Source organism: Apostichopus japonicus, chromosome 7 (assembly GCF_037975245.1).
Source record: "Apostichopus japonicus isolate 1M-3 chromosome 7, ASM3797524v1, whole genome shotgun sequence".
Classification (NCBI taxonomy): domain Eukaryota; kingdom Metazoa; phylum Echinodermata; class Holothuroidea; order Aspidochirotida; family Stichopodidae; genus Apostichopus; species Apostichopus japonicus.
In genome coordinates this window covers 13616628-13629382 of record NC_092567.1, presented here as the reverse complement: position 1 = coordinate 13629382, position 12755 = coordinate 13616628, and the positions used below count along the sequence as shown (strand labels likewise).

Below are 12755 nucleotides of genomic sequence, written 5' to 3'. Positions count from 1 at the left end.
TAATGTTGGTCGAAATATCCAGCAAGGTTGGGCGAAATGACCGACAAGGTTGGGCGAAACGGTAAGGTTGGTCGAAATGGCAGTTGGGCGAAATGGTTGTTGGGCGAAGTGACCAGCTTCCATTTGGCCACCGTAAGTGTATTGGTATTCTGACATAAACATTTTTTCCTTCACGCTTTGTGTGAATGAACCCACTTTTACCTTACGGTTGTACGTGCAAGCATTATATGTAACTTTATAAACATGTATGTACGGAGTGCCGATCAAATAGCGACACAGTTAATTCAATGCTATTTTGGTCGCTGATACTATGTTTGGATGCCCATAAGCTCATTTCCAATTGCCAACAACCTATACTATTCTTATGAGGCGTAAGGCACATTATCGAATAGGCTGGTTGGTGGAGATACGGTACATTATGTAACAAGGTTTCCACAATTAACCTCTTAAGACTCAAAATGACCTTTGACGTTCACGAAAACAATAGGCTTCTTGTACTTAAGGTGTAACAACTACATACTAAATATTATATTGTTCCAAGCTTCTCTTCTTGAGATATCGTTTTTACAAGGTATTCACAATATGACCCCAAAGACCTTTGACCTCCACAAAAAAAAAATAGGCTTCTTCTTCTTAATGTAGTACTCCTGCACACGAGTACGAGATTGATCCAAGTTTCCCTTCTTGAGATATCGTGTTTACGAGGTTTTCACAGTTTGACCCTTGGTGACCCCAACACAGATTGGTTCAGTGCCACTGGGCACGAAAGAGGGTTAGAAATAATAATAAAAGCAATACAGGAACGATAGCTTATACAAATTCCATTCACTTCAGTGATTGATTGTGACTTTAGACTGATTGCAGTTTAAGCACTTACATCAGTTGTGATATCCATGATCACAAAATTGCATCTCCAATCAGAAATAACAGTGTATGCTATCCATATACAAACCCACTCTTCACATCCAAAACACTCTACAGAGACAGTTTCACATTCTTAAACTTCCAAGTTTTGGAATGAAACTAAGTTTACTGTTTCTCCACTGCAGCAACACCTCTCATCCACCCAAACTGTAAGTATGACTCACATCATTACAATTTAATATAAACAAAGCTGCAGCAAATGAAACAGGAAAGTTTTCAAGAAATTATTGGCCTCAACTTTCATAACAAGGGAATGTATGTTATGTTTTTGATATATCATGTGGGGTCCTGGAACTAAAACTCACATTGTCAACCATATATGATCTTCTTTTCAAGATTAAAACTTTCCATTTTGGGGATAAGTTATGGCAAGGACCTTTCAACACAGAGGTTGTACAAAGGTTTTAGATACCTACATATAAACAGTTTCAAATTTGGAAAGGTTAAATGATAAAACAAAGAAAAGAACAGAAAAGAGTTTTGGAAAGCTTTTGCTTATAGCTGGCTATATCTGGTTATCAAGCAGGCCCCATCATTTGGGTGGGTGCAGTGTTGGGGTGGGCTTCCAACCAGAAGTCAGTCCCAAGTGGACATCAAGTCGGTCTTGAACAGGAGCCAAATTCAGCCTGGTTTAACGCTCCTAACTTAAGCAGGTGGTAGAAAAGAAATTAATAAGTAAATATTCTTTAGTACCACTGCGTGCAGGATTTGTGATTACTGATCATTGTGAACTTCAAGTGATCAACAAGCATTACATTCAACGGTTTAATATGATGTTTAACCTTCAACAAACAATAGGGTTCTTGTATGAAGTTCAATCAAGCTGTACTTTGGCAGTTTTGTTTAAAAGGTATTCAGACATACTTTGAACTCTGTTTCCCTGAAATAAAAACCATTCAACACAACAACATATATATATATACATATATATATATATATATATATATATATATATATAATCAATAAAGAATAACACACCATAATAATCTTTATTGATTTACTATATATCTGTCATACCACTTGCTACACACTCAATTCTTCTATGTATGTATCTATGTATGTATGCGTGTATGTATGTATGTATGTATGTATGTATGTATGTATGTATGTATGAATATATATATATATATATATATATATATATATATATATATATATATATATATATATATATATTTGGTTCTCACTATAATGTGGGGTCTACATACTAAGTATGAACTTTAAATGCAAGCTTCACTTTTACTTTTGTGTAGACTTCAATTGACCTGACCTCCACCAATTTTAATCCAGATATGTTACTTACCAGTGGTTATCTACATAGCAAGAAAGAAATTGTGAGAATGAAGAGACAGGTTAATGCTATTGATGCTAAGTCAATGTCAGATAGTAGTACTTAAATACTGCCTTACTACCAATATGAAGAAATTCAATCCTATAAGGTGTCATATGGTTTTGAGTGTCATATTTTTGCACTTTTCTTAGAGTTAAATGATATGTTATTCCAGTTGGATACATGATCTACCTGTTATATCATACCACTGTCAGTACTTGCTAAGTAAGAATAAGTTACATCAACAAACCAAGGACTTTCTATGAATCAATTTATATTAAAGGAGGTGTACATACCAAATTAAAGTTCAACAAAGATATTGTTAATGCCAGTGCTTCTTGAGGTGTCCAAAGGTTATGCAAAGCTTAGATCCACATTGGCAAATTGTGTTATTATATTACATATATTGCTAAATGGAAACATAGGTTACCCTTAGTTGTAAAATCATATTTAAATCATGGTTTGGTTGGTTCTGTTTATGGACTTGCTTATGTGTTTTCTGTTTGGTATTATTATTTGCACATAGGAGGCCTATTTGAACTACTGTTGGTTTTAGCTGGCTCATGTGACAGCAAACATAAAGGTTTCTGGAGGGTACCAACTACCAAGTGTAATTGGTGATCAGGCAGAACAATGAAATGTCCAAAATAAGAAGGAATAAGACGACTATGATGATGTGTATTTGTTCAACTAGCTAGATATATATTAGATCCTTGTGGCAGGTTTATTATGAAATATGGAGGATTTACTGTCAATTTCTATGTGTCTCGATCAATGCTAGTGGAGATCCACTAAGGCACAGCCTGGGAGCTGCAGGGGCCTTAGATATTTCTTCTCTCATTGCCACTTTAAATCACAAAATATACGCAGAAGAGAAAGGTGTTCAATTTCTCTGGGATGTATTCCAAATGCATGGTGGGAGTGGGGGGGGGGGTTGGGGAATCCCCCAGAGTCTTTTGTTAAGCATTTTGTTATGACTTTAAAGCACAATAAGACATGTCGGATAGAGGAAGTACTATTTTGTGATGTTTTCCAAGCCCTGGTGGATATTGTGTTCACAAGCAACACGTCACACACATACATGTCTGCATACACAAGCCATCGTGATTGGTATCGTCACAATTAAAACAATGGGTACAACCAATACTTGAACCAATAAAAAATATCAGAAAAATTTACATCTTCTGGGAAACATAATGTACTTGATAGGAACACATGAACATTTGATTTTGCAACACTCTTTATTTTGAATATGAATGCATTTCTTTCTCCTCTGTACTTTATTGGGACAATGATGAATTTATGTGTTAGATATCGATTCACACATACTATATGCTGCTTCATCTCATTATGATTATACACTGTATTTCTCCTACAAAGATGAGAGCTGCTAACTCTTTCATCACTGCATGCATGCCTCCTCTTGAATGTGTTTAACTCCATTATATGGTCATGAGAAGTACAAAAACTTGTTGATTAAACCAGCTAGTTGTTATAACAACTCCCTGATTAAACCCCCAGCTCTTAATCTATGTATGTCAGACACAGTTCCAGCAATGGTAATATCATTGTCGGTCTTTCAAGAATTTTGGGATGTGTTTTCTGACTTTTCAATAATACACACATACTGTAGCTAGTTTTCTTTCTCTTGACGATGTTCTGTTTGGATTTTGTGTTTGGAAAGGTGCTGATTTGGGGAATACAATTCAGAGATACTGAACTGATCCCTTTGCACACTTCAATGTTGTGACAAGCCTGCCCTTTGACTGCAATCTAAAATTTAATTTGATCATCTTCATTCATTAAGTGAAGCTAGCTGTTTCATGTATACATTGGTAAGATCCAATTCTGATCCAGAGGAATGAAAGGACTCATCATTGACATCACATGATAAATTGTGTGAACTGTCACATGATACACCATGTGATCTGTAACATGACGCACTTTGCATATCAGCTTCATCAATTACTCTCACTGTGTCACATTTATTTAGAGACATTTTGGGTGAAACATTTTCCTCCTCAATCATGGTCTCAACATTCTTTCTTTTCATATGTCCATCGTTCTTAATACCGGTATTACATTCATCACTTTCATGGCAGGCTGAAGTTTCCCCTTCAGTTACTCCTGCATTAAATCCAGTAGACTTCAGCAGCCCTACTAAATCAGTCCTTAAGCTTTGATTTGATGGGGGATTATGTAAATTAGCCATCGCTAGGGTAGACTTTCCCTCCGACAACTTAGGAGAATATTTAGCTCTCTTTGATAAATCGCCCAGTGGATAACTGTCCAATTTTCTTTTCACTTTCGAGGATTTAATCACATTTGTCATTTTGGAGCTGTCTGTTCTTGGTAACTTCAGTGAGATGTTGTGTCTCTTTGGTAATTTCTTGCAACTACTCAAGTGTGCGCTTTGCTTCTTCTTATGTTCATGTGCGTCATTGTCACAAAGGTCAAACACAGCTACTTCCTTGGTAACTTTCGTTTTCACTTTTGACCTCATCTCTTCCTGTATGAGTTTGCCTTTTGTTTTAAAACTTTTCATTTTATCTTTGCCCTGATTACTCAGTCTGCCTTTCTTTGGCTGATGCACAGAATCATCTAGACTTGTTTCACCACATTGAGATTCAGATTGCAATCCAATCAAACCTTTCATCTTTGATATTGGTGACATCACTTTAGATGGATCTTTTTCATTTGTAGGCAACATTACATCTCTATGCCTAAGATGAATGTTTGGACTCGTTGGTAATTTCACTTGTGACCGATTGACTCTTTTTGACAGTTTACTGGCATTTTTTGTTGTCTTCTTGCTGACTTTCTTACCAACCAGAGTTTGTTTTTTCATAATCACTTGACATCCTCCATCATCGGAATCGTCATCATCCAGGAAGATAACTTCATTCTTTCCTTCTGTTACAGTTTTCCTTTTGACATCTTCCTTTTTACTTTCACTTGTCATAAGATTGTCATTGTCTGACCTGGAATGACATTTGACCATCCCATCTCCATGAAACTGGTCTTCATTGATGCTTTTACTAACATCCTTTGAAGTACATGGTTTCTCTCTTTTCTGGAAGCCCTTACCTCCAGATATCATGTTGGTCATCGGGATTATCACTTTAGCAGATGAGTCTGACTGGACACGGTGTGCTCTTGGGCCAAGACAGATATAGCTGATGGTACTATACGGTGTGAAATGAAAGTCTTCTTTTAGATAGCCCTCTAGTAACAGATGCAAAATTATGTCTTGGTAGGTCGATTTGCTTAGTTTTCTTGTGCCTGTATTTCAAGATATGTTGGAGAAAGAGAAGTAATAATTAGTCCATTCCATTATTTATCACTGATGCACAAGTTAACAGTGCACACCGGACAATGTTGACATGATGAACACAAAAACATGTCTTGAAACAAACAGTGCACACTGCATGGACAATGATTACACTTGGAAGAACACAAAAACATGACTTGAAACAAACAGACAATGGACAATGTTGACACCTTTCAAACCTTAAAACCAACAAATAGCTACAACTATTGATTGCATAATATATCTTCAGATCAAGTGATGCTGTTATGATCATGCATTCACTCTTATATGAGGGAATAATGATACCTATCTATCCATTCCAATCCATTATAGCATATAAACTAATAATGATACCTATCTATCCATTCCAATCCATTATAGCATAAAAACTAATAATGATACCTATCTATCCATTCCAATCCATTATAGCATATAAACTAATAATGATACCTATCTATCCATTCCAATCCATTATAGCATAAAAACTAATAATGATACCTATCTATCCATTCCAATCCATATAGCATATATATAAACTAATAATGATACCTATCTATCCATTCCAATCCATTATAGCATATAAACTAATAATGATACCTATCTATCCATTCCAATCCATTATAGCATAAAAACTAATAATGATACCTATTTATCCATTCCAATCCATATAGCATATATATAAACTAATAATGATACCTATCTATCCATTCCAATCCATTATAGCATAAAAACTAATAATGATACCTATCTATCCATTCCAATCCATATAGCATATAAACTAATAATGATACCTATCTATCCATTCCAATCCATTATAGCATATAAACTAATAATGATACCTATCTATCCATTCCAATCCATATAACATATATATAAACTAATAATGATACCTATCTATCCATTCCAATCCATTATAGCATAAAAACTAATAATGATACCTATCTATCCATTCCAATCCATATAGCATATAAACTAATAATGATACCTATCTATCCATTCCAATCCATTATAGCATATAAACTAATAATGATACCTATCTATCCATTCCAATCCATTATAGCATAAAAACTAATAATGATACCTATCTATCCATTCCAATCCATTATAGCATAAAAACTAATAATGATACCTATCTATCCATTCCAATCCATATAGCATAGAAACTAATAATGATACCTATCTATCCATTCCAATCCATTATAGCATAAAAACTAATAATGATACCTATCTATCCATTCCAATCCATTATAGCATATAAACTAATAATGATACCTATCTATCCATTCCAATCCATTATAGCATATAAACTAATAATGATACCTATCTATCCATTCCAATCCATATAGCATATATATAAACTAATAATGATACCTATCTATCCATTCCAATCCATATAGCATATATATAAACTAATAATGATACCTATCTATCCATTCCAATCCATATAGCATATATATAAACTAATAATGATACCTATCTATCCATTCCAATCCATTATAGCATATAAACTAATAATGATACCTACTGTATCTATCCATTCCAATCCATATAGCATATATATAAACTAACAATGATACCTATCTATCCATTCCAATCCATATAGCATATATATAAACTAATAATGATACCTATCTATCCATTCCAATATAGCATATAAACTAATAATGATACCTATCTATCCATTCCAATCCATTATAGCATATAAACTAATAATGATACCGATCTCTCCATTCTAATCCATTATGGCATATAAACTAATAATGATACCTATCTATCCATTCCAATATGGCATAAAAACTAATAATGATACCTATCTATCCATTCCAATCCATTATAGCATAAAAACTAATAATGATACCTATCTATCCATTCCAATCCATATAGCATAAAAACTAATAATGATACCTATCTATCCATTCCAATCCATATAGCATAGAAACTAATAATGATACCTATCTATCCATTCCAATCCATTATAGCATATAAACTAATAATGATACCTATCTATCCATTCCAATCCATTATAGCATAAAAACTAATAATGATACCTATCTATCCATTCCAATCCATTATAGCATAAAAACTAATAATGATACCTATCTATCCATTCCAATCCATATAGCATAAAAACTAATAATGATACCTATCTATCCATTCCAATCCATATAGCATATAAACTAATAATGATACCTATCTATCCATTCCAATCCATTATAGCATATAAACTAATAATGATACCTATCTATCCATTCCAATCCATTATAGCATATAAACTAATAATGATACCTATCTATCCATTCCAATCCATTATAGCATATAAACTAATAATGATACCTATCTATCCATTCCAATCCATTATAGCATATAAACTAATAATGATACCTATCTATCCATTCCAATCCATTATAGCATATAAACTAATAATGATACCTATCTATCCATTCCAATCCATTATAGCATATAAACTCAAACTTGTAATTGAGGTGGATGTATTTTGGAAATGTCTTTAGTGACATTGGTGGCAGTTGGTAGTTTTGAAACAAACATTTAGTATAGTATGAATTTACATAGCATAATTTGAGCTGTTAGATTAATTCATTATGGTTTCAAAAAGGCTTCCAAATAATTTTTTTTTCTTCAATCTGGACGTCTGTTTGTTCCCTAACTTGAGACTGGATGACATGCGTATTGTTGGTAGCTAAATAAAATAAAACTGTTTGCTTATCCATTGTTGGTAGCTAAACACATATCCATACTTTAATTATTCTGCAGGTTGTCAAACTCAACTAATAAACATTAGCATATATACTTGTGAGACTTCATCATGAAAACTGATTAACGATTGATCACAATCACAATTAAACATTAAATGAAAATCTATTTATTTCCAACTCTTAATGGATCCAACTTGATGAAATATAAACAAATTTTATTGATTTGTCATTAAATACTTGTATCTAATTTCACATGTGAATGCTCCAATAGTTGGTCAAGTCATGCATGAAAAAATGGCTTCTCTTTGAGTAAGTAGACTGCTTAATTCTGAACCACAATGACCAAATGATATGTTTGCACAGCAGAATTGTATCAAAGGTGTCCATCATAAAATACAACTCCAGTCAGCACAAAAATTAATTGTCAACTGAACTATGTAATTAAGAAGGAGAGATAAACTGATAGATGGCCTCATTCTTCATCTTCATATTTGCAAAAATTTTCAGGTTCAAGAGAGATTGATTGACCTTTCTCACACATTTTGAATTTTGGGATTGAATTCTTAGGTTTGATGGGACATATCCTACACATCTTCAGCTGATTATACCATGAGAGAAGGGGGGGGGGGGGTGTGTCCAGCATATATATGTAACCCTGGTGGCATTAATGACACAGTGGGTTTGTTGTTTTCACTTGCTAGTAGAAGCAATTTCTGTAAATAGTGTAGATAGTTTTAATTAAAAAGAGTAAACAGATACTTCCTGTCTCTGCTGAGTATATAGGCCTCTGAAGAAGATCCTGCTAGGATCAAAACCTCAGGCCAACTTACATTTACACATTCTCCTACACAGGCTCTCTAGTGGATAAGCAGTTTGCTAACAGTTTTATTTTATTTTTATTTTTATTTTGAGTATATAGGAGATTAGTGATGGCTATTTTACTTTCACAAAGGCTTGTTGTATGTATCCTTTGCTACTTATCTCTCCTGAGATAAACAGAGCCTGCTAGACAATATAGCTTGTGGTTATACCTGGAACAATAGTATTTAGAGGGACAGTGTATGGTGGGAAAGGGTTACGAAGTACCCCAGAGCTGGGGAAGGGAAGGCAAATTGTGACATGAATATTTATAAGGACTAATCCATCAAGTAATTACTGATTGGTCACCATATTAGTTGGTCAACTGCATCTTTGCTAGAGTTAACCAATAGGATGGGGGAAGTCATGTGACCAAGAGTTGTTGTCACCTGGTTCTGGTAAAATTGTATAATGCAATATATCATACCTGGTTACCAGGTAGTAGTTGGTGTGTAGAAACTGGTGTATGAATATGTTTTGTTTATATGTTTGTAAGACATAGACTCTGTACACAGTAAGAGCTAGCCTGGGTTAAATATTGCCTGGCCCCTTGCCACTAGTCATTTGTCTTATGGTATGCAGTATTACCTTACTAATAAAGTTATGGAACAGGAGAGTGTCCTTGAGGAATCCCTGTTCAGAGAGGCTGGTTTCCACGGTGACCTTGTTCTATTACCAGTCATTGCTACAGACAGCCTGACTGGCTGAAAGTTTCTCTCTAATTGCTAGTGCCATAGTTCTAAGTTTCTATATCAATCAATCAATCAGTATTTATATAACTCTGATATCGTAGAACACTTCACTTATCTCATATTAAGAATCACTCTAGCTGCACTATTTTGGACAGCCTGTAGCCTGTTTATCAAATGTTTGGGTAGGCCAGCTATGGTAAGGTGACCATATTTGCCTGACTGGAATCAGGGACATTTATTGCGTAACTGATATGGGGGAGGGGTGTAAGGGGAGGGGGTGGCCCCCTCCCCTTTGGAAAATTTTCTAGTGCCTAAGGTGCTTAGATGTAAAATGGTGCATCTTAGAAGCACTTTTTAAATCAATTTTATTTTCAAAAATGTAGCTTTTTCTTAGATGAAATTTATTTACTTTACGAAAGAGTGCTAGGCTAGATCGATCTAGCATATTCCACTTTACACTGGCCCACCTGAAATACTGTTTAGTTCCGTTCTGCGACTGCACACTTGAATAAATTTGTTTTTTACAATTATTTTACTAATAATGTGGGATATTTTCGAAATTCCTGAACATTTTGACGAATCGGGGACATTTTCGGGGACACTTGTTCATCGGGGACAGCACACTGAATTCGGGGACTGTCCCCGGAAATCGGTGACGTCTGGTCACCTAAAGCTATGGCAGCATTGCAACAATCTAGACCAGATGTGAGGTGTACTATTAAGAGCAACTTGACAATCATTATTGCTAGAGTCTGGTTGCACCCTCACATTGCATGTGTATACCCACCATGTCGGCTAGATATGGGTGATTTAGTAGTTTAGTACACAAAAGACTGAGTCATAATATTGTAGGTAGTATAGAGAAACTGCAAGAACTACAATGATATTATGTGCATCAATTATTAAAGTGCACAAATTCTATTCTGGCATATAGAGTGAAAAGTCTTAAAGTTTTCTAAATCAACCTTATGTACATGTGGTCTTCACTAAACAAAACAAGATGGCACCTACAAAAGGTGGCTCCTCACTCCATGGAATGCCAAAAGTATCAAATAAAGGTAAACATAAAGGGTAAGTCCGGTAACAAGTAAGTGCTTCGTATGTCACAAGCATTATTGACTTTATATGAACCATACCCTGTGTCACTTTGAAACTGTTTTTTGATAGATAATTTCTTTCCTTCCCCTACTTCTTATTTTACTTGTACTACAAAAATCTGGTAGTCCCACATATCGTTCTCATTATAGCTAGTGTTGGTCCTATTTGCTTGTTGTAATTGTCCAACCAAGAGACCACGAAAGGCTAGTTGTATGCCGTGCCAATACATACACTGTTAACCTATTTACCCAAAGGCTGCCTGAGTTAGATGTTTGGACATTACTTTTTCTGGTGTTCAATGCAATACTGATATTTTTTTAGGTGAGCAACCTATGCAGAGCATGAACCCTAGCAGCTTTTAGGGAAGTGAGACCACAACTTATGGTTACAAACATGTCAATTGACTCCTACTAATCCACTGTGTTACCAAGTACAGGAAATTGCTTTATAATATAACATGTCAATGTAATGTTACACTGTGTTAATGTTCCATCAAACGAACGGACTAGCCATTCCTCACCACAAATATATGAAGGAACATTCATCTTATTGAATTATTCAAGACATTTCCATTTTATTCCTACAGGCCTCAAAGCAATTATTTCCCACATGCAAATGTTACGGTGCATAAGGTAATTGCCTCATTTATGTGCAAAGGCTCTAATGTCCTAGGATAAAGCATGTCTTATGTAAAGAGGGGTCCTTAGCTTTGAATCTTACAAACTGCATGTTTTAATGATTTCAGAATTTAGTCAATTACAGTATCAGCTTGACAAGGACCTATTATGGTGACATAGTGACAGAAGATATGGTAGCAAACATAGAGAAAATTTGTCCTTGGTACTCTCAGCGACGACAACTAAAAAATAACTGTCTTCCAGAGAAGGTGTAATGTCACAGTTTGCGGATGCAAAAGTATTTTCAAAACTTGATGCATTAGCAAATGAGGCTTGTTGAGGAAAGCTCAAAACTGTGTAACTTTATGCACCTTTGGTAGGTTTAGATTTTTGCGCCTTCCCTTTGGCATCGCATCAGCCCCAGAGGTGTATCACCGAACCATACACCAAATATTTGAGGGTAATCCAGGGGTTGATACCAGTATGGATGATATTATTGTGTGGGGCTCCGACAAGGAGCAGCATGACAAACGTTTAAGACGAGTTCTAAGCACTGCGCGTGAGATGAATCTAAAGCTTAATAAGGCTAAGTGTGAACTAGGAGTAAATCAGCTTACCTTAATTGGGGACCTACTTAATGGGGTTAAGCCAGACCCAGCAAAGGTCTCTGCACTGAAAAACATGCAGAAACCACAATCAAAAAAAGATGTGCAACGCTTTCTTGGGTTTGTTAATTATCTATGGAAGTTTGTACCTGAACTGTCTAGTAAAACTACTCACTAGAGGAAAAAAATGAATGGTCATGAGAGTCACATCATGACCAGGCTACATTTTGGTCGCACAGCATCTGTTGATACTGATCATAAGCCCTTAATTCCTTTGTTTCTGAAACCTCTAAATGAGTGTCCAATGCACATACAGCGACTCATGTTACGACTACATAAGTATGATCTGAGAGTGTCGTATGTGCCAGGTAAACAAATGGTAGCACCTGACACATTGTCAAGAGCAGTTGACACAACAGCCAGTACAAGTATGACTGAGGAGGATGTCTCAGCACATGTTGATATGATAACTAGTTCTTTGCCAGTATCTGAGTTAAAATTAGAACAAAATTAGGTAATAGAAACAACAAACAATGAAGTGTTAAAGACACTGTCTGAGCTGGTCCTGACGGGATGGCCAGATATTAAAGCTAAAGTACCACATATC

At 35.2% G+C, this 12755-nt stretch overlaps 1 protein-coding gene across 6 annotated transcripts in view; it reads right to left on the bottom strand.

Annotated features, from left to right (window-relative positions):
• Window positions 1-2054: 2054 nt before the first annotated feature.
• LOC139969388 (ATP-dependent DNA helicase Q1-like) overlaps window positions 2055-12755 on the bottom strand; it is a 63972-nt gene continuing 53271 nt past the window's right edge. For all 6 annotated transcript variants that reach the window (XM_071974302.1, XM_071974304.1, XM_071974298.1 and 3 more), the window contains one exon: window positions 2055-5536. In XM_071974302.1, coding sequence (XP_071830403.1) covers window positions 4050-5536 — 1487 coding nt within the window. In that variant the 3' untranslated portion in view covers window positions 2055-4049. The remainder of the gene's footprint in view (window positions 5537-12755) is intronic.